The 24516-nt window shown below is 33.4% G+C and overlaps 1 protein-coding gene and 1 pseudogene across 4 annotated transcripts in view; one reads left to right on the plus strand and one right to left on the minus strand.

Annotated features, from left to right (window-relative positions):
- Positions 1-798: 798 nt before the first annotated feature.
- The window catches only part of PIK3C3 (phosphatidylinositol 3-kinase catalytic subunit type 3), a 139571-nt gene continuing 115853 nt past the window's right edge, over positions 799-24516 (minus strand). For 3 of the 4 annotated variants that reach the window (XM_011361284.2, XM_011361278.2, XM_023531419.1), the window contains 3 exons: positions 20528-20618; positions 10769-10894; positions 2829-3160 (listed from right to left, as the gene is read on the minus strand). In XM_011361284.2, coding sequence (XP_011359586.1) covers positions 3146-3160; positions 10769-10894; positions 20528-20618 — 232 coding nt within the window. In that variant the 3' untranslated portion in view covers positions 2829-3145. Of the gene's footprint in view, positions 3161-10768; positions 10895-20527; positions 20619-24516 lie in introns of all 4 variants that reach the window. The other variant, XM_023531417.1, reaches the window with a different exon arrangement.
- Positions 5660-5768, plus strand: LOC111741647 (annotated as a pseudogene).

The following is a 24516-nucleotide window of genomic DNA, read 5'->3' on the forward strand; positions in this document are numbered from 1 at the left end:
TTTATGGTGAAGTGTTAATATATCAAATTATTCACTTTGGAAAACCAGTATATTTTTGCTGTTATAAAAAGTTCATGTTGTTTTTTTGAAATTTATCTACTAAAAAAAGTCTTCCTAAGAGTTTCAATCTGGTTTATTTTTTTTAATTGCAATGTTAGAACCATGTACAAGGATAAAGTACATCATGATCGTAGATCATGTGCATGGTCAAGATTTATTTTGCCTGTATGTTTCTACTGAAAGATTTATTTCCCATCTTAAAGCAAGTATGAATATGTAGTATGATGACACAATTCAGTTTCTTAGAAATTTACTTTATTTACTGCCGCCTGTACCTTTGGTAATTTTGAACATGACAGAAAAAATAAAAGATAAGCTTTTTGAGGGGCAACTCAAGTATAATGGACCACATACACACACATGCACACATGAGAGGTCAGTACTATCACTGTTGCCTCTGAGAAGTGAAGGCCAGGAGAATTTGATGGTCGGGACTGCTGTGATCGCTAAAATCTGAGTAACTCAACTTCAAATCCCAGTTCTGCTCTCACAGAATGTAAACCTTGGACAGATGACTTAAAACTTCTAGAAAATGGGGACACAATTCTACTTCACGGGACTGTTATACAGAATAGTGAGGTATATGAAACCATGAGCACAGTCCTGACATATAAAATAGTAAGCCCTTACAAATAATGTTGACTGCTATTATTACAATATATACCAAGCTGAAAATTCTGTAGTACAACTGAGCTGGGGAACATGGATCTAACCCGAGTTTACGGAGAATAGCAAAAATCCGGTTGTATCCAGTCTTTATTTAAGAATGTGAACCACACTTTACTTTGTTTCCCATAGCTCCATTCTCAGTGGCTGTTATCCATGTTCTCTCTCCCCGACTCAGACATCTCAGTACATGACCATAGCACTCACACGTATTAATTAAAGCACTGTGAACTCACAAAAACATTTCTTAAAATCGAAGCAAACTGTGGTTCTGAAATACTATAAAACTTGCCAAAGTTTATACTATTTCAAGGACAAAGACGTGCAAACTACATTGTTAAGACAGAGCTCTGGACAAAAACAAACAAACAAACAAAAAACAATGGAATTTGCAGAAAATAGTAGGAACAAAGAGGCTGCCCACCCTCAGTCAATACCTGTCTTTCTTCCTAGAAAGCTTTATCACCCTTACAGATCTTAGAAAGATGCACTGAATATAAGGTTATTCATGGTCAACCCTCCTTACTAGTTGTCAGTGTTTGCACTTGTAGATTTCATATTAGTCCAAATATTACTTGTAGAACTCTATGATAAACATGCTCCTATCTATGCAAAGTGGTGTGCAGTGTATAAAGATGAGTAATATGAAACAGTTTTCCTTATGGTAATTCAGACAGGAATCAACAAGTTATGGCCCGAGGGTCAAATCTGGCCATGCCATTTGTTTACATGTTGTTTATGGCTGCCTTTTTACTATAACAACAGAGCAGAGTTGTGACCAAGATCATATGCTTTCCAAAGCTGAAGATATTTACCATCGTGGCCCTTTACAAAAAAAGTTTGGCACCCTCTATAGCAGATGCAAGTATAATAAAAATGCTCCACTTTCACTAAATTCCAATTTAAAAGCTATAAATAATTAAAGTTCAGAAGGTTGGAGAGGTCACTTTCAATACGGCTATTTTGAGAAAAGTTTTTGGAGGAGGTGCTGATAGAAATAGGACTAAAGGAAAGAGAACAGACTAAAAGCTTCTAGGCAACAAAAATGATATAAATATGTGATGCAAAGAAAAAGCAAGATAGAGGATGGAGCTTGGCAGTCAGTTTGGGCATAAACTCTCTTACGAAGATTTACAAAGGTCTTTTCATCTTTACCATTTTTCTAATTTGCATGTGTGTTTTATACAAATCACGTTCCACATGCTTTTGCGAAGTCTCCTAATTATATGCTTCCTTTCCGGCTGGTAACCCGACTCTAAAGAGACACTCACAGATAAGAATTTGGTGACAAATAAACATTATAATTAATGGCATTTTCTGAAACTGTGCCTTAAGTTAATGTTCTTAATCTTTTCTGTCATTTGATATTTAATATTTATTTAGCAGCAAAAGAATGAAATAGTCTTTTTCTTATGGAACAAAGTCACATGACTATAGAACATATTAATTTGTAAAGATTATTATTGTATTGCTTTTATTATTGTATTGCTCATTTGTGTACATTCCTTCTTCCCATGAGGCAAAAAAAAAAAAAAAAAACTAGATGGATTAGTGGGATTCCTAGTCTTAAAAGACAAAAAAAAATCAGAATCATCAGAATCAGAGAATATTACATAAACAGGTCTATTTCACAAGGCATTTGAAAATTAAGTTTGCATTAAAAAAATTTTATTGAGGAAGACAATTTATGTTTACACATATATTTAAAAATATCTTAAGCTCAATACTAAAAGCTGCTGTTGTATTACCTTTTGGCCAGTTATCCAGATATGGCTACATTTTCATATCCTGCTTTATGTATTTACATCCTAGGAGAATTGTGATATATAGTTTTCAAAACAAAACAATATTTTTAAGAGAAAATGAACATGTTATTTGAAATATATATAATTCTTGAACTGTAAAAGAATGAGCTATATAACATGTAAATCTTTTAGTATCGTAAATTAGGCAAAAAACAAACATGAGGAGAGAGTAAGAAGGAAGAAAGGAGAGACAATGAAAAAAACTTCTAAATTGAGACAATCCAAATTCATGTAACTGCTCTCCTGATGTGAGGAGATGAGGGGAGAAGGATGTTTCAAGACTACAATAGTTTACTATTTCCACATAAAATTCCTCCAGAACTCTTATAATATGTACATCGTCCTGGAGTAGGCTTCTCACGTCTTAGTTTTATTAGCAATCTGTACATTTGAAAATAACTATATACAATATTTCAAAACAAACCATTCAAGACCATGTTTAAGCAATAACATCCAAGGATACTTAATTCAAGCATAATGTAACATTTAGGATATATGGTATCTTGAAGATTAAATGTTCTCTTTCTTGTTACTCTAAAGTCTTCATTATATACAAGTTGCTCCTAAAGTAGTTTTCTCACAGAGCCAAGCGTCTTGGTGGACCAAACCCCGTTTCATTTTCTCCAATACTACAAAAAATTAACAAATTAAAAAAAAGAGAAAATAATTAGCCTTACTGTTCACATAGATAAAACAACAGTCTGTAGTTTTAAAAAATGGTTAGAAAGAGATGAACACATAATTCTTTGATAAAGTTAGCTAATTCCAGTCCTTAAAAAAAAAAAAAACTAAAAAAAAAAAGGCAATAGAATTATTTTACTAAATGCCATGAAGGAGATTTCGATTAACCACAATGTATAGGATTCCTGAGACTTGGCTTAACAATGAGTTTATATGAGAAAATATTTTAGAGAAGGAGTGTTTGCTGACTATAAACTCAAGACGACTCAATTATTATTACATGGTAAGCAAATCTATCAGTAGGAAGGCAAAAATTCCACTGAATTCTACAGTGATAGATAATATTTTGAGAAGTGTCCTTAAATCTTGTTGCAACATTTTTAGAAAGACTGTAAAAACAGTAGTTTATTCCACAGACCACTTTCACAACTACTTCATTCCATAAACCACTTTATTCCATAACCACTTCATTCTAGAAATGGTCTGGAACAAAATCAAAGAAAGTAGTCCTGAGAGGATAAGACAGTTCTAGTCAAGAGTTGTTTGGGGGCCAATGCATTAACATTGTTCAATATTAAAATATCAAGTAGAAATAGAAGAAATCAACATTTTTGGTACCTATTTTGTGCTAAGCATCCTCACAGGCTTATACAGAAGTGTCTGTGATACTGCCCTCTCTTCACTGTTATTGTCTCTCAAATTCAGCAATCAGTGAAATCTAATAGAAGGCTACACCTACTACGTTTGAGGACTATTTAATGCAAAACTCATCCGCAATTGGTAAAGGTTATCGGCAATAGGTAAAGGTTGTCTTTAACACGTGCAGATGCTGTCAGTCTCTGAGTAAGGAAAACTCTGATCATTTTGTTTGGGTGACTAGACACTGAGTCATCCATATCTCAGGTACCTTCTCGTTCAGTATCATATATGCTGGCATTGTCTTGGAGGTATTAAGAATGCTGTTTATGGTTAACATAACTTTGTTTCTATTACTCTGAGGGAAAATGTGATGGGGGAAAAAAAACCCTCACTAACAAATTTGTATGTGTGCACATATGTGCATATGTGTGAGGATGTGAAAGATGCTGACTGCTTTTAATTTAATACAATTTAAGTGGTAATCTAGAAAGAATATGGCAGGATTTGTTTTTAATGCTAATAAAAGGAATGTAATTTGCAAAGTAAGAAGCTATTTAAATGTTTTCTTAAAGGCAATATCTGAGAAAATATTGACAGATGGGTACTAGAGTAATCAGGGGGATCACTTTATAAATTCTATAAATGTCTAACCAAAAATAAATAAACTTCTCAAATCATCTTGGGCATTTATAAAAAAAGACCTATGTTTAATTGGTGCCTACTATGTGCCAGGAACAGTTAAGGTTCTATGAGAAACCTCAAGTTACTTGAGGCAAAATGTTTATATAGAGTCATATAATACACACATGCTCGAGTTGGGCAAATAGATGGGGAACTCATTCTAGGCAAAGAGCAAAAATGTACTGATTTATGAGAAGGAATAGTGATGAATTCTTGGGTATAAAGAATTGTCATGAGGGTAGGTCATTAGAGCTACGAAGAAAGGTTCTTTCTGAAGGCTGGTGGAAGATCATGAAAATTGAAAATGCAGGTTAATGTCAAATTGTGAAGGATCCTTACTGACATGTTAGGAATTCTAAAAATTCTGGAAACAAAAACTGCAAATGTATATGTTTATATGTTTGAGAAAAATGCTGATACTGAACAGATGGTCTCTAATGCATTTCCTAAATACTTCAAAGTGTCTTTGTGTATGGTGGAAAAAAATTAGTGATAACTATGTAATGGAACAAATCCCAAATATTCAACACCCTATGCATGTGTAGAATTTACATAAAAGGGTTGGTTTGATATAACACAGAAGGGAAAGATAACAACAGTATAACAACTAACCTTATTAAAAACCATTATTGAAGCAAACACACAAATCTTACCATAAATTACATTCAAGTGTTTGAAAACTTTCCTTAGAGAAGTTAAGGAAATTAAATTTATACAGATGAAAAATAAACTGCAGGACATTTTAGCTGAAAATTATGAGGCATTCTGCTGATTGTTGCTATATAATAATTAACTATTTTAAGACCTTAAAACATTTGTGATGAAGCAAGTGCCGATATTATGTTGTTTTAAACATCATGGGTTTTAACAGGTACTTGTGCAGCAGTGCTGATGGCAGTGCAACAAGAGAGCACATGTGGGTCAATAAAATTCAAGGCTGGTTTTTGACCAACATGCAAAATAAATGTTATCCCGTATTTATCATATTTATCTTGAATTAACTGTTCCCAATGCCTCCTTTTTATATCATACTCTATTGGCTGTTTGCACAGCTGATTTTTTTGATGGTCAACTGAAAAATTATGGAGAAAAAAGATAAAAAAGATGGTGTTTAAAATTTACAAGTAGTCTACAGCCATGCTACCCTGATCCCATCTGATCTCAGAAGCTAAGCAGGGTCGGGCCTGGTTAGTACTTGTATGGGAGACCACCTAGGAAGACCAGGTGCTGCAGGTGTAAAAAAATTAAAAAATAAGGGATTGTAAGCTGACAAGGCTCTTGCAATCTGTAAGGTCAACCAAGGGTTGCCTCGCCTAAAAAAAATAATTAATTAAAAATAAATAATAAAAATTGTAAGTGTATTTTTAAAACTAGCTACTCATAGCAAAATCTATTCATATCTAATAAAGTTTAGATGTATAACGAGAACAAATGTTATTTAGAAACTATTATCTATTTCTACAACCCGGAGTTTGAGTCTGAATCTGGATTTTGTCACCTATTAACCTTGAGACCGTGGGCAAGTTATTTAACCTAGCTAAACCTCAGTTCTCATCTATAAACAGGCCTGGTGATATAACTACTTCACAGGTTGAACGAGGTAATGCCAGAGAAAGCACTTTATATAATTCCTGGCACATTTATGTGTTCAATAGGAAGTTATTATTGCCATTACTATTGTTTGTTGTTGTTCTCATTCCTTCCAAGATAAATGGAATAAATTAGGAATAGATCTGGGATACAAAATGATACAAAATAGATTTGTATGATATAGTGGTGTTATTTATTTAAGCCACTGGTCTGGGAATCATCTGACACTTTATGAAATTATTTACTAAATTAAAAAAAAATTTGGTTTAGAGCAGAAAAATTTCTACTCAGCTACAGAATTCAATACTTTTTGTTTTGTTCAATAAAATATTTTACACTGCTATTCTCCATACCTAATGGAAAATTAAGGTCCATATAATATAAACTCAGAAAGAGTACTCTATTCTCTCTTCCTCAGGGCATCTGCATCTATGCCCTCTCAAAGTATATGAGAAAGTAGTGCCGTTACAGTGGAAACATTTTACATGGGGTTTAGGTCAGCACATAAAGGTAAAACACCAATATCAATAAATAAAATTACTCAAGAAAAGCCCTTCAGAAATCAACACATAAGACAGACATCTCTAAAAACGTCCAAAACAAGAAGCTTTTCCTTTAGTACAGTACTGATGCAAAACAAAACAAAACAAAACACCTGTTTCTTTGAGCTGCAGATGGGACAGATGGCCTGTACTTATAGGCCATGTTGTACACACACACGCACACACACAAAAAAAGAACCTGCTATACTGGAATCACATTTAACAAGGTAAGATGTCATGTCATGAGAGGCACTTGAAATCTGAAACACTTCTGACAACTCTACTAACATTTATTACAGCAGGGGTCCCCAACCCCTGAGCCGCAGACCCGTACCGGTCTGTGGCCTGTTAGGAACCGGGCCACACAGCAGGTGAGCAGCAGAGCTTGATCGTATTTGCAACCACTCCCCAGCGCTAGCATCACGGCCTCAGCTCCACCTCAGATCATTAGGCATTCAATTCTCATAGGAGCACAGGTCCCTGGTGCCAAAAAGGTTTGGGACCGCTGTATTAGAGGACATATGTTCTTCAGGGGAAATGTCAGACAGAATAACCACACCAATTTCCTTCTTCCATTTTTTTTTAATCCCCTCAAGTATATATAGTTAAATTCTCTCCAGTTAAAGGCCTGGGCCTGTGCTTTTCCTTCTTGAACACTGTAGGAGCTAAGTAAGCATTCTTGGCAAACAGACAGCAATGATGTGTTCTTAGTATATGAGCTTAGGTTAATTTTCTGAACCCAATTTGTTCTTATTTTTTAATGTTCAGTCTATAAAAAAAATAAATCTCTAACCTCAGTTAATCTACCAAGTTTCAATTAATTCAATTTAATATGTATTAAGATTAATGGAAACCATACCCCATTCTCCATACTTCTACCATCAATCAGTGAAGAGAAATATAGGCAGGCAAAACAAGAAATAGGGAAGAAATGGCCTCACTATGCGAGACTACTATTCAAAGTTCCAGTTTTCGAGCTGTTAGTGATCCAAACTGAGTGATCTCTACCCTTCTGTGCAGATAAGACTAGAATGTCCTTGAAAGATCATTTCAGGAGGGAGAAGAGTTCCAATGATGTAATTTCAAAGAGAGTGACCCAAATTAAACTGTTTTTCAATGGAAAATTTGTACCACTACTAGGTGGGTGTTGCTAGGTAACGAATATTGCCGTGTTTAAACTCTACCCTTCCTGGGGAATGGCATGATAGAAGAAAAAAAGAAAATAAATTTCAGCATTTCAACATAATAATTGGATCTGGCAAATTTTGAATCTTTTAGAACATCAGTTTTTTTTTTAATGCTGAAACAACTATAACTTTGGTCAACACTGGAATCAGTCTACCTCCATTTTTTAAAAACTGGGTTCTACAATCTATAGTGATGAATAGGAACACACTAAAATTAGCATGAATCAATTAACAACATGCATCCTTATAATAAATACTATGAGTGACAAAATAAAAGATGTTGGTCATTAGAAGTTGAGTGTGCATGTGATTTATTAGTATTAATACTTAGAAAATATATGTAGAAATGTGAGTTTCAGAAAGAAAACAAATTTCAGTGATTAGTTAAGAACCAGGTATGCTTCTGTAATTTTATAATTTGATCAAATTTATGTGACACTAATACCTTATTTAGTATCTCTTGTACCCAGCAATGCCTAAGCAAGTTCCAATGAAATTTAACATCCTTTGGTTACTCTTATTTTGATATTGTTTCAGGAGTTCAATAGTATGGGCACAGGTGAGATATTTGAGAAAACCTGAAAACATGAGCATTTTCAAGTTCATAGGATAAAGAATATGGGATTCTGATAAAGAAAATCTGAATTTATTAAGCTAGGAAACAACTTTTTTATGTGGTTCAGTCTTCTCATCTAAAAAAGGGGATAAATGCTAAAACTCACTTAGATGATTATAGTAAAAATTACATGATAGTAAAAAATGGGAAGTACTATATGAAGTACAAAGTTCAAGTAAAGCGAAGCTATTGTCCCAAATATTGCCCCAGATACTGTATCTATGATTATAAAACAGAGCTAAGATATAATCTAAAAAAATTTTATCTACATAAGTATCTATGCTGCACTAAAAGTCCACTTTTACCAGTCTGGGATGATGATGGTGATGGTCTTTAAGTTGTTGGAATCATCCAGGTATTTGCTCATAACTCATATTCATGTTGCTATTGCCTTGTTTTTCTACACATTTTATTATCAAGAATTTATCCCAGTCCAAAGAATTTGTAACAACAGAAGCTTAAGTAATTTTAAAGAATGAATTATCCAGAATATTCTACATCTTGAATTATTCTACATCTTAATTACTATTTTACTGAATAACTGGAAAATAGGAACCTAGGAAATAGACTTAATCTATTAAGTCTGTAGTTAAAATGATTAATAACCTATTAGTTAATGGTTATAAAATGGTCTTTCTCATGTCAAATTTAAGATTATGCTCATCTCTACAATCAATTCATCATCCACATTCATATTTTCTCTATGAATAGAAAAGGTACATGGCAAGAACTCAGTTCTAAACCACCTTCATAATTTAACTATTGGGGCAGGAGATGAGATTTCATTTATTAAGTCTTCGTGGTAGTCAATATTAGCTTTAAATATGAAAAGCAATTAACTATTATACATCTCTGATATTAGATTAAATTTGTTAGTTTTTAACTTCAATATCAATCACTTTATAGAGGTGCAAACTGAGGTCCAGAGACACTGGTAAACAAATGTCTCTCTATTACTACATCCCCCAAAGAATAGTATGGTCTCTCTCTCTCTCTCTTTTTTTTTTTAATCAGGTTCTTCCTCTCCTCTATTTTTGATAGAGAAATTAGAAAAATAATCCTTCTAGTCTTAGATTCAGTTAGCGAAACAAAATATACAAGTCAACAATACTAGACCATGAAAACAAAGTTTGCCACTAGTTCAATTTACAGAACTAGAAAGCTCAGACCTTATGCTTGAGCATATTAGATGAGTGGCAGTTAATTCTTCAAAGATGACACACTTCTACCTTCTCTGCATATGCATCCCTCTTCTCCCATCAAGAGGTGGAATTTATTTTTTCTATCTGTGAATCTGGCCTGGCCTTGTGACTTGTTTTAAGAGGCCTGCTGCTACTCCTTCCCCATTCTCTTGGGGAAGCCAGTTGCCATGCAGTAGAGCAGCAGCTCGGGCTGGAGTACTCTATGGTGAGAATATCACTAGCCCAGGAAAAGATCAAAATTTATAATTCAGCTTCTACTGAACGTGTATCACTTTCACACCATCGTAAAGTTGGAAAATCTTAAATTGAACCACCATCTATAGATTAAAATGTTAGTCAGAAAATAACAGAAAAGGATAATTAAAGAAATGGTTAAAGAAACTGACAAGACTTGATGACATACTAGACACTAGGTGAGGGAGAAAACAAAGCAGACGGGCTTTACACTTAGGAACTTAGTAAAAGTATAATTAACTGAATGTATAGTCAGGAAAGAATTTGCGAGAGGTGTGTGAAGCTATGGGAGAGGAAAGCAGCCTAGTTTTCCTGTTTGCTAACATTTTATATCATCCTCCTCATTATGAAATTCATAATTAAAGCAGGTTTTAAATCTGAGGATTATCATCAGTGGCTAGTGCGAAAAGGTCTTCCTTGAGACATTTGTATGACAGATTCTGCTAACAGTAAGTCTATGGATAGATCTTTTCAGTGTGTGGTATATATTTCTTTTCTCAGCTTCAAAACTCCTTTCCTAATACTTCACCATTCACCAAAACCCAGCAACTGTTGAAGTCTCACTTGCCAAGGCTTCTGCTAGACCCAAAATCATTCCCAAGAAGAGTTCATAATTACCACTGACTATAAAAGGCGAATACACCTATGTTGGCCTCCACAATTTACTACACGTTCCACTAAGAAAATTTAACTGAAATGTTTTAGAGTTAATCATTCATGGAACACATTCATATCAGCTGGCTGGTGAGATGTCAAAAGGCTTGACCAAAAAAAACAGAAAAGATACCAGTCGGCAGGAGGAAAGTGTGGCTCTCATAGGACTCTGGAGTAGCCGAGATAAAGGCGCTGTCCTCAGAGAACTTACCTGGGCAAACTTGTGAATCTGTTCTACCACTGCAGCAAAGAGAGCGTGGACGCTTTCATCAATCAGACTCTGCATGTAATGCACCGCCTCTTCATCCGACAGGTCCAAACGGAACTTATCCTGAACCTATAAGGTCACAGTCTATTAGTGTTTTAAATAAAGAAAAACAGATATATTTTGAAGAGACAGAGTTAAACTAATATAGATATTATATTATGAGCTATTTCTATAACAAGTGATTCATAACTTATAAGGAGTTCGAGATACTATTCATTTGAGTGTGGAAGTTTATTGTTTCTGCTACATGTTCTTTATATCACCTATCCTTGTTGGTTGCAAAAATTTTTTAAGAAAAATAAATATAATTAAAATATGATTCCGTCAGGCCCTGCACATTTAAAAGTAGATTTAAAAAAAAAAATTCAAAGGTGTGATTCATTTTTTTGCATTTCAAATCTAGAACTACTATATCCATTTTAAATTGATATTAACAATCTCCTTTACTTTTTCCATTATTCATTGTGAAATGGATATAGCAAGATGAGGTTATATCAATATTCTTCTTCACCTTCACTGTCTGTACTAGAACAAGAACTGTGTGAATCACTGGTAAGATAAACTATACTACATCTTCTAAAATGTCTCCCTTCCTGTACTAGTTCCCTGTACTTCTTCCAAGAACTACTTCAGTTGGTCTATAATTTCCAAAGACAGAGGAATTTTCTTAGTTCATATCTAAAGTTACAGTTGATCTTTAATAAGTACTAGAAAAACTCATAAAGATATGTGTAAGAAAGAATGATTCCCTAAAATATAAAACTCAGTGTTACTGAATGACTAGTTTGTGCAAAACACTGTGCAAATATATATAGGTTTTCACTTCACTCTCAGATGGCTCTGAGTTAGATAGTACCTCCATCTAAAAGACGCAAAAACCGAAGTACAGAGAATTTATTAAGCCAACCCAGGGACCCTTAACTGATAACAGGCTCATGCTTCCAGACAGTCTCACACCACTGCACATGCCCATTACACTCTACTCTTGTCTTCTCCTATCATTGCCCAGATACACATCTACAAGGCAGGCTAGGAGAAAAAAAAAAAAGTAATCCACACTTAGTATTTCCTTTTAAGTATGGGGTTTAATTACTAGACAACTAGTAAAAAGAAAAGACAGACGATATAACCATGGCTCCAGCTCAGTGCTCTTGTTCCTTCAGTGGATTGAAGGCAAGAGATGATCTGACAGTTCTGCAGCCTCAGGATGGGGAGTAAAGGAGAGGTAGATGTAAAAAGTGAAAGAAAATTTGGCGAAGTGAAATCTCAGAGTATATCTTCAATGAACTAGCTCTCTCATTCCTGGATCCCAGTTAATGACAAACATGTTCCTTGAGTTTAGTCCTTTATTTTCCTTCACTTCTACTTACAGAGATCATGTCTTGACAATTCTGGAACTATTTTTAAGCACAAAATTTTTAAGCAAAAAATTACAAGGCAGGAGAATCAAAAATTTAACCCAATTTATCAAAACTTATATACTTTTGTAAGAGCTTGAATTACAAACAAGATATGTATTTGGCATATAAAGAAAATATGATCAAATATGAACACATTCTTTTATAACAAAGGATAACTTCATACATATAGTCGATTTTATAGCATATATACTGACCTGTTAGGCTACTTGTTATTGTCCCCTAGGTCCTTAAGGTTCTAGTCTTTTTTTTTTTTCAAGCTACATTCCTTGTTCTTCAGATTATATAATTTTTACTGATTTATCTTTAAGTTCACTGACTCCTCCCCTCCTAATGCCATACCAATCTGCCTTTAAAGCTATCCAATTATTTCATTTTAGTTATTATATCAGCTCTAGAATTTCCATTTTGTTTTTTTACTTTCTAATTTTTATTTCTCTGTTGAAATCATTATCTGTGCAGTCATTGTGCATTTATTTTTCCTTAAGCCCTTGAAAATATTTAAAATAGCTTCTTCAAAGTCTTTTTCTAGTGACGTCTAGGTCATCTCAGGGTGAGTTTCTACTGACTGCTTTTTTTCATTGACTGTGGGTCACATTTCTGTTTCTTCCCATAGATGATAGTTATTTTTTTACTAAAAACTAGATATTTTTGTTATAGAGACTCTGAACTTTGATGTATTACTGTGAAGATTCAGGCAGTCAACTTGGCTGAAATCAAATCTCAAATCTTGTCCTTCCAAAGGTGGGCAACAGCTTTTACTCTACTCCCTGCTCCCCTGGGACCACTGGGTCTGCAGTTTCACATTTAGTTAGGATTTGGGAAAATTTTATATATGCAGATTGGGGAAAGGGGATTCACTACTTCTGTGACTTTCATCTTTCTAGACTTCTCCTCTAACTTCCTGGCAATCCTTCCAACTCCAGACTCTGTCCTCTTGCACCTCATTAGTAAGGCTGCACCCAAAACAATCTGGAGTGTCTTAAAATAAAAGGTTACAAACTTGCAAATCTCAGCCTCTGCAGTTTGTCTTTCAAAGGTAAATAAATATAAATACCCTTTTTGTTTAGGCTTGTTACACCCCCCCCATCCCCCCACCCTCCCGCTTCCAAATAATATATTTTATTTTTACCATATTTAAAAATTGCTATCTGGATCAGTGTCTTCCTCTTTGAAATAGCTGGTACATTAGGGATATACCAGACTATCAAGAGAAACAAAATAATATTCATAGTGTCTGTTTTTCCATCTTGTACATACAATCACCACCTCCAATTCTAATGATCCACTAGCAATCTTGTACCATATTTGAACCATTTCAAACACCAACCATTCACAGGAAACAAAACAGCTTCTCTGAAAGATAGTCATACAGCCACTAATAAAATTTCAGCAATGGGCAATTAACTACATTATGAGGAACTCATTTTACCATTACCATTACCAGCTGCGCAAATTATCTAAAAGTTCCAGAGAACTAAAACATGTATCCCTTCATTTTTGTCTTGCTTTTCAGAGTTACTCATATAAATTTATACGTGTGTGTGTGTGGCGGCGGGTATTGATTCTTCTATATCTTCTCTTACGTTGATTAAACGTCTCTAGTGTCTTTTTTTTTTTTTTGTCCTCCATATGGTAGCACCTTCACTACACACACCTCTCGTCTTTCAGCGTTTATATATCCTGAGTCTGTGATGTGTCTGTATTCATCTTAAAAGTTTAACACAGCAGTATAGAAATGGTATAGAATATGGTGGGACTAATGGCTTTCTTTATTTGGATACTACATTTCAAGTAATAGATTATAAATTTTATAGGCTTCTATATTAGCCACATGCCAGTTAGTTCTTATTAAGCTTAACGTCAAGGGGAAGTTGAGCAGCAGCCAACCAAAACATGACTTGTTGTATGTGTCCATGATGAAAGGTTCCTAGAACTGATAAAAACTTTGGTTTAATATAGACCCTAGCCTTAGGCAGTCAGAACTAAATGAGGCAAAATAAATTATAGTTTCAATTTTTCTATTCTTTAAAACCAGTCTCTTATTTTTAAACATGGAATGATATTAGAGATCAGCTTTCTTCCTTTATGCTTTCTAATTTCTAATTCCTAAATAATAAAAATTAGTCATTATCACTGTCCTTTTAAAACCCTCACTTATAAATTGAAAGTAAAATCCATTTTATACAAATTTTATTGAAATTTGACTTACAAGTAGAAATGAACCCTTATATTTAAAGACCCATTTCTTATTTTTTTTTTATTTTATTATGGTTACATCACTTAACAAGATCCAGTAAGTTTCAAGTGTACAATTCAACAGTAAGTCATATATACTTTGCATTGTGTGTTCACCACCCATAGTTAGATTTCTTTGTCACCAAATATTTGAAAGACCTATCTTTTTAAACCCACCAGAAACTACTATTTTCTCTTTTATTTTTGAAATTCTTGCCTATTACAATCCTTAATATAGAGAAAACAATCGAGACCAAGAACATCAAACTTAACGTTATCACCTTAAATTTGGATGTCTTGTCTTTAAAAGCATAAAATATTGGTAATATTAAAAACTGACTAAAAATAATTTTATGGAGGATTACAAGCATGATTTCATCTTGAAAAGTTATAGTCTTCTAAAAACAGTCTCAATTAACATCCTCTTTACCAATATAAAAAAGACTGATTGTACATGTGGTAGCATCATTTTTGTATTGGACTGTGGGAGATGTTTTAATCTGGAAAATCTGTATTTTATCTAGCCTATAAACAATGATATTTTAATTTACTTGCCAAAAAAAAAAAGGCCTAACTTTCCTAGTCCAAGACAAAAGGGCAGTGTAACTTCTCAAATTGTGCTGGGGAGGTAAGTATTTATTCCCTTGAATTATCAGGTTATTGTCAACTAAGTTATCTACTAGCCCATTCCAGTTTTCCATTCATAATCAAATGATGATGTAAGAATTAATGTGCTACATTATTAACAACAACAAAAAAGTGGATAACTATTTCTTATAAGAATATGTAATTGGCAAAATCTACTCTACAGCCTCTATCATTCAAGTGTCATGGTTCTAGAAAGGTCATAATGAATGATGAATCCATTTGCTACTCAGTTAGCCCTTACCAGCAAGTAATAGGCTGTTTATCCAAGTCTCATTTTCAGATATTGTTAAACTCAGTATCTTTTAACTAGAGAGAACATTTTTTCATTGTAGCCTGACACTACAGTCTTCTGAAAAATATACTAAACATATGTCCTTGACAGCATAGCTTTTAAAGGAAAACATGGGCATTTCTCACCAGAGGCGTTCGCTATAATCAATGGACAGTTGTGGTGCCAACCTTAGGCAGTAAAAGTAGTGTTCCTAAAATTTACTGAGTTCTTTGTATGTCAATGAATTACCAGTTGCTGATATCCAATCAAGCATTTATATCTGCTACAAAGGACGGAATCAAATCATCTGATTTCTCTGCTTTCAAAATGGTAATATAAATTCTTTTTTCTTCGAAGTCTATGGGCCTCAATTTGGATACATTAAAAAATAACTGGAGACTCGGTAGCTTATTTTTCTGTTGAAACTTTACCACACTTACACTTAAAAATAAACATTTAATGATTATGAAATAAAATAATGAGCAATATGTTTTCTTATATTTGAAAACTAATTTAAAACTATGTTTTTCCTAATCTGTCCCTGAGCATTTCACATATTGATCTGAAAGATAACCATCCTTAAGAAACAAGATCTTTGTCTATTATATCTGCTTTTCTGGTTAATATTGGATGACTGATACTTTCCTTTTTACACTTCACACTTCTGGTCATGAGGTATCCATGTGTCAGATGGTTCTTTTGGGAACAATAATTAGGAATTATCTAAATATGTAGAAGGATAAGTAACCTCATTCTACCTGTGATCTCTTACTCTACTTAATGGTCAAACCAAACTCGTGAGAGGTTAGAAGAGCTAACAGCTAAGCAAGGATCTCCCAGTCATTCGTTTTGTGCACCAAAGGGGCTGACAAGCAAAATATTAGACCTTCTTTTAATTCCAAGGAACAATTTATTAAATGTGAATTATAATAAAATAAAAAAACACAGATTTAGCTTAAAGTTCTTGAACTATACAGGAATAATACAGCTTTTAAACTGTAAGTTCTATACATACACACATACCCACAAATCCACCCACTTACCCAGCGCCTAACACTCCAATTAATACTAAGAATGAAATTTTGTCTTAAATAGATTTCGATGAACAGTCTTCTTGCACCTACCCACATTTTCAGGTGAACAGAGCTATTCCTCAAACAAAACTCTGCAATCCATTTGTAGACAGAATTACATTGTCTTTCATAAGGAGCACAATGATTTCATCTATACCTAATCTTTATTTTCTATCTTTAAAAGCTCAAAATACACCATTAAAAGACTAACATTAGCACAGAAGGCATTTGCTTAAAATAATTTAGTGTTTAACATCTCTGAAATAGTAGTAACTTTCATCAAAATGATAAAAGCAGACTTCCCTTTTAAATTTTTATTACTCAAAAGTATTAGAACTAGGAAAAAAAATGTTTTTCTTTGTACTCATTTCCCAATAATTTAATTCCAAAAGTAATTACAACTAAGGGACAATTTTCAGTTACAAAAATGAAAGGAAGAATTTTAATCTAAGTATTATTTTCTTGCTGTCTTCATTTGATGTACTTGAGCTGCATTAGAATACAAAACAATCTCTTACTTTGAAAAGAAAACCTACAATTTAAAATAAAGAGTAATTAAAGAGAAAAGTAATGAAACTGAATCCTCATCAAACTATTCCTAAAAGAGAATCAATACTGTAAAGAATTGTTTGTTATAAGAAATATGGATACTATTTTTTAAAAACCTACCTTGCAAAAGTTCCATGAGAGTGGATATCATGGCTTATATGCTTATTAATCTTACAGGTACCAAAGGTAATTTAATTTTACAGGTCATCTGGAATAATAGATCTTCAGATAATTTATTGCTGCTTGTAATATCTGTATATGTGTGTGTGTGTGTGTGTGTGTGTGTGTGTGTGTGTGTGTATTCGTTTGTTTTAAAGCTTAAAAAAATTCAGTTTAAAGGAGAACATATCCATTTAATTCTTCAACACAAAACAGCATTATCTCATTAAATTACTTTGAATAAACTTGTTACCATAGTTTAAAGGTTTCTTGTTTTTCTTATTGAGTTAAAAGAACATGAGTGGAAAAGCACTGATTGTTAAGTGGTCATGTTTATCCATTAAACTAGTTTTACTTTCCCTTTCCCTCTTTTTTTTTTCCCCCTGAAAAGAGATTCATATGTATCAAAAAGCTAAGAAAGGTTTAAAACTATTTGAAGATAAGTAATTATCTTCTTTCAACACTCTCCCTAGTAGCAAAGTTAATAATTTGCTAGAGAATACATATGCTTTTTATCGCATATATTTTTACTTTTCTTCATTCACTCGTACATTCTATAGAATTTGACTAAGAAGTCTTTTTTCCACACCACGTTTATAAAATATCTTCTAATTTATTCAAAGAGAGCTGACACACACTTTTGCTGGCCACAACTAAAATTTCCAACACCACTATCAACCCAGTATTTAATTTCCCTATCTTTTACTTTTTTCTGTATAACACTGATCGCTATTAACATGCTGTATTTTTTACCTACCTTATCTCGTTTTTTGTCTGTTTCCCTTACTAGAAGGTAAGTTCTATGAGGACAGGAAATTTTGTTCTGTTCATTATTATTACAATTCAAACACTGAAACAGTGCTTGGCACATAGTGAAAAGCTCAATACATTCTGCTGAGTGAATGAGTTAAGTATAAAGAATATTCATGAAAAGATATACTCAAGCTGTACGGGAAGGATTACCTTTGGGATAGAGGAATGCAGGTGAGTGTGATTCGACACTAACTGTATTTTGATTCATTAATAAACGAAGATTTAAAACAAATAGGGCAAAATGTTAACTTCTGTTAAATATGGGTGGTGGTTACTAAGTGTTTGTTACATGAGCATTCATGTCTTTTTATGATTTAAATATTTCATATAAAAATTATTAAGGAAAAGACTAGTGTAATCAGTTTGCTTGTTGGAAATTAGTCTATCTCTATGCTTTACTAATATTAGCATTATAACACTTTGCTTTTATCAATATATATTATTTTTTAATATGTAATTTATTAGACTACTTGGATAACTTTACTCTAAATTATCAAAGTATTAAAAAAACTTTGTACAAGCTCCTCATAGCAGCAAGCAACAAGTGGCATACTAACCTACTACCAGTTACTCACTGATGTTTGTGATTAAGAACTATGTTTGAATTTGTGATAAAATCTCACCTTTTGGAGCAGTTGTATTTTCTAAGAAATAAACAAATCTGATTAACAAAAATATAGGTTCCATATAAAAGTATTCAGTTTCCAAAAAATGAAACAAATCTGACATATATTAAAACAGGTTATGGAGACAGGAAAATATTTTTGCACATTGTTATGATTACTCAAATAATTTTAATAATGCGTACTTCTCTGAAGACTTCAGCCTCAAAAGTGCCACTCTTTCTCTAGGTGGCTTCCATTTGTGAGGCCAATGCAAAAATTTTATAAGTAGTAAGAGTGCAAAGTTATGTCAGCAATTGTTAGTTCATTGCTACTACTTTTTTAAAAAGTCAGCCAATATGAAACAAATTTCAGCTTATTCCAGCATAAATTTCCATTATTATGATTTTAATGTCAAGTTTATGTTGTAATTGATTACTCCATATTCTTCATAAAACAGCAGAAAAAAAGAAACCTTTTCTGAAATACCCTTTTGGGGAAAAATATGGTGAAATACCTTTTTTCAAGGTTCACTTAATTGAAACTAAAGTAAATGGCTAGGGAGTACTAAAGAAAAATGACTCATGTATATGCTTTTTCTCCGTAAAATGATTTGCTTAATATGTTAAAAAATAGTGCCATAAATATAGCTGGTAACAAAGGGCATTGTCTTTAATAAAATCATGATTTTTTTAAAAAGAGAAACCAAGATGGTACAGAAAGATCTAATAAAAACAATATAATGTAATTGGCAGAAGAAACTAGAAAACTCAGTTTGACAATTACTGTTAGAACTTTCATAAACTGATTCTGAACAAGAGTGAAGTCAGAGAAAAGTAAACATATATAGGTTTAAAATAAACAGCAAAACAGACCCTGTATATAGCAATGCAAAAAAAAAAAAAAGCAACAACATTTGAAATCTGGGGCAGCCATCAAATACAGCCAAGGACATTTTCATCAACCAATTTCCAGAACCACAAGAAATTTGTTTATAAGCTACCCAGGCTATGGTATTTTGTTATAATCACCTGAATGGAAAAGATAATGTCCAATCCACAGAGGTATCTTTCTAATAATGTTCAGAAAGTTATGTCAGAACTTAGGGCTTTTGGTGCCAATTATTTTCAACCACTATAGCAATTCTACCTCTGATACTGCTACTGCCCTTCAGTAATTTTATACTACTATAGTTAAAAAGCTATACTATCTTTCTTTGAAGTTTAATATTGATAATCATCCTGATATTTAATATCATTTCATGTTATCTTGCGTAAATAAAGTGCTTTACATATAGTCCCCTCCCCATCAATGAATCAGAGAGTCAGAAATTAATTTGGTTGAAAATCTTCAAATCTGCTACCCTTCCGAACATCTCTTGCTGGAACTCAAGGTAAGATAGTTCTGAATAACTGTTCATCTACATGATAGCTTTCTTTTGTTCTTCTCTTTGCAGGCTGACTTAAAAAGCAAGTGTCTACTCTCCTGACATAGCAAGTAACTCCTATAACCATTGGTATGAATGGGAAAGATAAAGAATGGCTATTTTCTCCTACATGCTATTACAATATTTTGTTTATGATCCTCAGCACACTTAGCCTGGGAGTGCCAAGAATCAGGTATCTTATTAGGAATACTAAAGAAGGGCTAAACTTTTCAGGACAAAGAACAAGGGCTGTGTGGTAGAAAGCTCACTCTCTAGACATAGTGACCTATTCGTGTGACTTTGGGTAAGAACAAGGAAGGAGATGGCACTGGCTGATGAAGCCTTAAGAGATATGTGAAAAAAAATTTACACAAGGTCTCTTTCTTAATTTATGTTAATGAAGAGTCTAGGGGCTAGGACAAAAACAGGACACTGGTTTTTAAAACCCTAACATCTTTTATATATGCAAAAGGAGACTGCAATGTCTAAGTTGTATAAAATTTACCTTTTTCACAGTTTTATCTGGTTCAAGAGCAATATCTGGAATGTTTGCATCCACCATCAAGGAAAACAAGTTCAAAATCAAATTAGAATACCTAAAGAAGATGGGGGGTTGGGGAAACAGCAACATGTTAGAATTTTACAGTTTTCTCATATCAAGAACACTCCTAGAAATAGTGGTACCTGGATCTTTATAATAATTACTATTATTAGAATGTGAGACTCTTTACCAGCTGTCTCAATGAAAAGTAAGCCCTGAAAAAATACCTTATTCTGGAGTCTTGATAGAATGCAATTTCTAGGTCCCACACTATGGAACAAACTTTTGGCATAACCATCTAATAATGACATTCTTTTCAGTTTTTAGTAAGTATGTTCTTTTTGAAGGGGCCTAGGGAGACTCCGATTTATACCTAATTAGCATTTTACTAAACAATGAAGATCTGTCTTGCCTTACTGATGACAAGAATCTGCCACTTTAAGACTACCTGTGTGTCATGGGTAAATGAATGAAACAGAAATACTGTGATCCCCACTAATCATTCATGAGTATCCTACCAGGATACTAATCACCATTTTAGTACAGTGAATGGTCTGAATATAAGCAACCCTGAATGAAGGAGAAAACAGCTAGTACTCTACTGTATTAAAAATGGGCAATATATTTAAATATCATCTTTAGATTATGCTGACTCCTATAGGAACTAAAGGTTTATCCTCACCAGTCCTCGGACTTTTCATCTTCCTTCGAACAAGGAAAAAGAATGTCTTTATTCCACATGCTCATTTCTAGAGGTGGGAAAAAGTAACTGAGTGTACACTGGATCCACCTTCTGCTCCAGAACACTGATCTCAGACATTATGTTGTCAATCGCCCATTTGCACAATAGTGATAGGAGGAGATTCAGGTTTGCCTTTGGGGATAGATATAAGTAAAGAAAGCCTTAGTTTTAGGCAATGAAGGCTTTCAGCTGGTCTCAGTAAAAATGTCAACACAAGTGCCTTGCATTGCCTTCAAGCGAGGTCGGGATTGGGGAGATGGAGAATCTTTATTCCAGCCATCTATCTAGTCTTAATATAAAAAACGTACAACCTATTACATAAAAACTATTTAATACTTGAACTATAATGACAATGAAAGTTGCAGACAAAAATGAGTATCCATATGAACCTCAAATTACCTATTTTATCATTTTGAATTTTATATTGCCCATGAAAATCATGAGGTACTATAATGAAAACTTCTACTTTGATGTAATCTTTTAACCAAATTAGGCCCTAACTCATTTATTCTCCTGAAAAAAAAAAAGTAAGATAATAGCTAAACAGCTTTAACCTAGCTTTAAGTTACCGGTTTCCTTGTGGAAATTGATAAAAAGTGTATCACACCAACCACCATGCAAGCCACTGGTCATATAAAGATAGTCTATATTTTTCAGTAAAAACCTTTAATACTAAAAACAGAAATGCATTTAACTATATCAAGTGAGGTTCTTACAGTGTTTCAAAGGTCTAGTTCCTATACAATCTATCCCTTTTGCATGCAACAATAATCAATGGAATCTTATTAAAAGAAGCTTTACTTTCAACAAAACAGAAAACAACCTAGTGAATGGGGGAAGATATTCACCAAAGATACCCCCGATAAGGGGTTAATATTCAAAATTTATAAAGAATTCACGTAAGTGAACACCAAAAAAACTAACAATCCAATTAAAAAATGGGCAGAGGACCTGAATAAAAATTTCTCTAAAGACGACATATAGATAGCCAAGAGACATATGAAAAGATGCTCAATGTCACCAATCATCAGAGAAATGCAAATTATATCACCTCACACCTGTCAGGATGGCCATCATCAGTAAACCACAAACAAGTGTTAGTAAGGATGTGAGGAGAAGGAAACCCTCATGCATGGTTGGTGGGACTGCAAATTGGTGCAGCCACTGTGGAAAAGAGTCTGGAAGTTCCTCAAAGAATTAAAAACAGAACTATCGTATGATCCATCAATTCCACTTCTGAGCATTTATCTGAAGGAATTCAAAACACTAATTCAGAAGAATATATGCACCCTCATGTTCACTGCAGCACTATTTACAATAGCCAAGATACGGAGGCAACCTAAGTGCCCATCAATAAGACAACTGGATATAGAAGTGGTGGCCCATATATGCAATGGAATATTACTCAGCCATAAAAATTGAAATCTTACCCTTTTGTAAGGAGATGGGTAGACCTAGAGGGTATTATTCTAAGTGAAATAAGAGAGAGAGAAAGAAAAATACCATATGATCTCACTTGTATGTACAATCTAAAAAACAAAACAAAAAAACAAAACAAGCTTTATATAATAAGTGTACTACTTCAAAGACGGAAAACAATGAAGTTGATGAAGAAAGGTAGTACGATCAACAAATTCACTGCTATTTGGTGACTAAGGAAACATCCTCTAAGACAATCTAAGAACCTTCCTTGATAAAATTAAATGCATTCCTAATTTTACTATTTAGGCCATCTTTCTACAGTGTCTAGCATGATGTCTGGCATAAACATGGGTTAAGAGAATGAGTTATGTTTTCCTTGAACACTTAAGATTTAAAACATTTTAGCATTACTACTGTTTCTGTGAGTATTCAAAATAAATTTACAAATTAATTACTAGTGTAATGGGTATTAATAAAAGAGAAACTATGTTTTGTTACATGAGAATCACACCATCAAAGGTGTTCTGACATCTGCACAACTGTAACCATAACTTAGTTCAAAAGGGACTGCTCTGTTAATGTGGTTCACTGTTATTCAGTGGTTTATTGCAGGAATTGATCAGCAATCAGTAAAAACCATGAAAAGAGGATAGTCGGTCATACTTACCAACCTTAATAATGTGTCAAATAGCTTCAAACAAATTTGACTATTAGATTAATTCTTAGGTCCTAAAGGAAATTTTTACTAATGCAACCATATTCCAAAATACGTTGAAAAATAAACATTTATCAAAATATTAGAATCCGGCTTATCTTAACTGAAGTATGCTGATTTTTAAATAAAAAAGTAAAACAATTTTCATGAAGACAACATAAAATTATTTAATCTCTATGATTTTTCCTAATAGTGAAGAAAGTTAACTTTGGCTCCACATTAATAATCTGCTTCTGTTTTCTCATTCTACGGAATTGCTATTAATCCATTATCAATGACAGTTTATAAAGCACAGTGTTTTCCTTCTGCTTTCAATAAGATAGAGTACCTGTGACATTTCTCCAGTTATCATTTCATATCATGTCTGGCTCCTCACTGAGATCACTAGATGGTTCCATCTAGTTTTCTGTAGGCTTTGACTATTTCAAATTAAAAATCCCGGATATTAAAGTGGAACTCTCATCTCAAAGTGCTTCTGCATCACCAGGAATGTCAAAAGAACACTGATCTCATGATTCTTTTAGCATTTTTGTAACTAAAACTGAGCCTCTCTACTACCAAAAGGATAAATAACATGGCCGTTTTAAAATGCACATTAGAGTTTGTGACTTGTGTGATGGAGATGGAGTTAACACTAAAGGTCTATGGAGTCAATGCAAAGGTTAAACCTGATTAATACAGGACAGGTATTTCATACAACTGGCAGCATCAACATTACCTGAGAACACAGCCTCCCCTCAGATGTGAAGCAGAAATTCTGGGGGTTCTCATACAAATATTGAAAGTTCTCATTCAGTAAACATACATTGAGTGTCTATGTTCTAATCACTTTAGGATATGAGTAAATGAGATTACAAAGACAGACAAGATAGAGCCCAGGTAATAGATAGGCAACTCACTGTCTATAAGTTATATTTTCACCTGGAAGAACATACAGTATGTCTCCTGGGCTGGGATTTTCAGCTGAACTAAGAACATTCATTTTGCATAGTTTGGTTGAAAACAAAGTTAGAGGCAAATGATCCTATCATTTTTGACTAATCATCAGAGCCGGGTCCTGAATTTAACAAACGT

Source organism: Pteropus vampyrus, unplaced genomic scaffold (assembly GCF_000151845.1).
Source record: "Pteropus vampyrus isolate Shadow unplaced genomic scaffold, Pvam_2.0 Scaffold3, whole genome shotgun sequence".
Taxonomy (NCBI): Eukaryota; Metazoa; Chordata; class Mammalia; order Chiroptera; family Pteropodidae; genus Pteropus; species Pteropus vampyrus.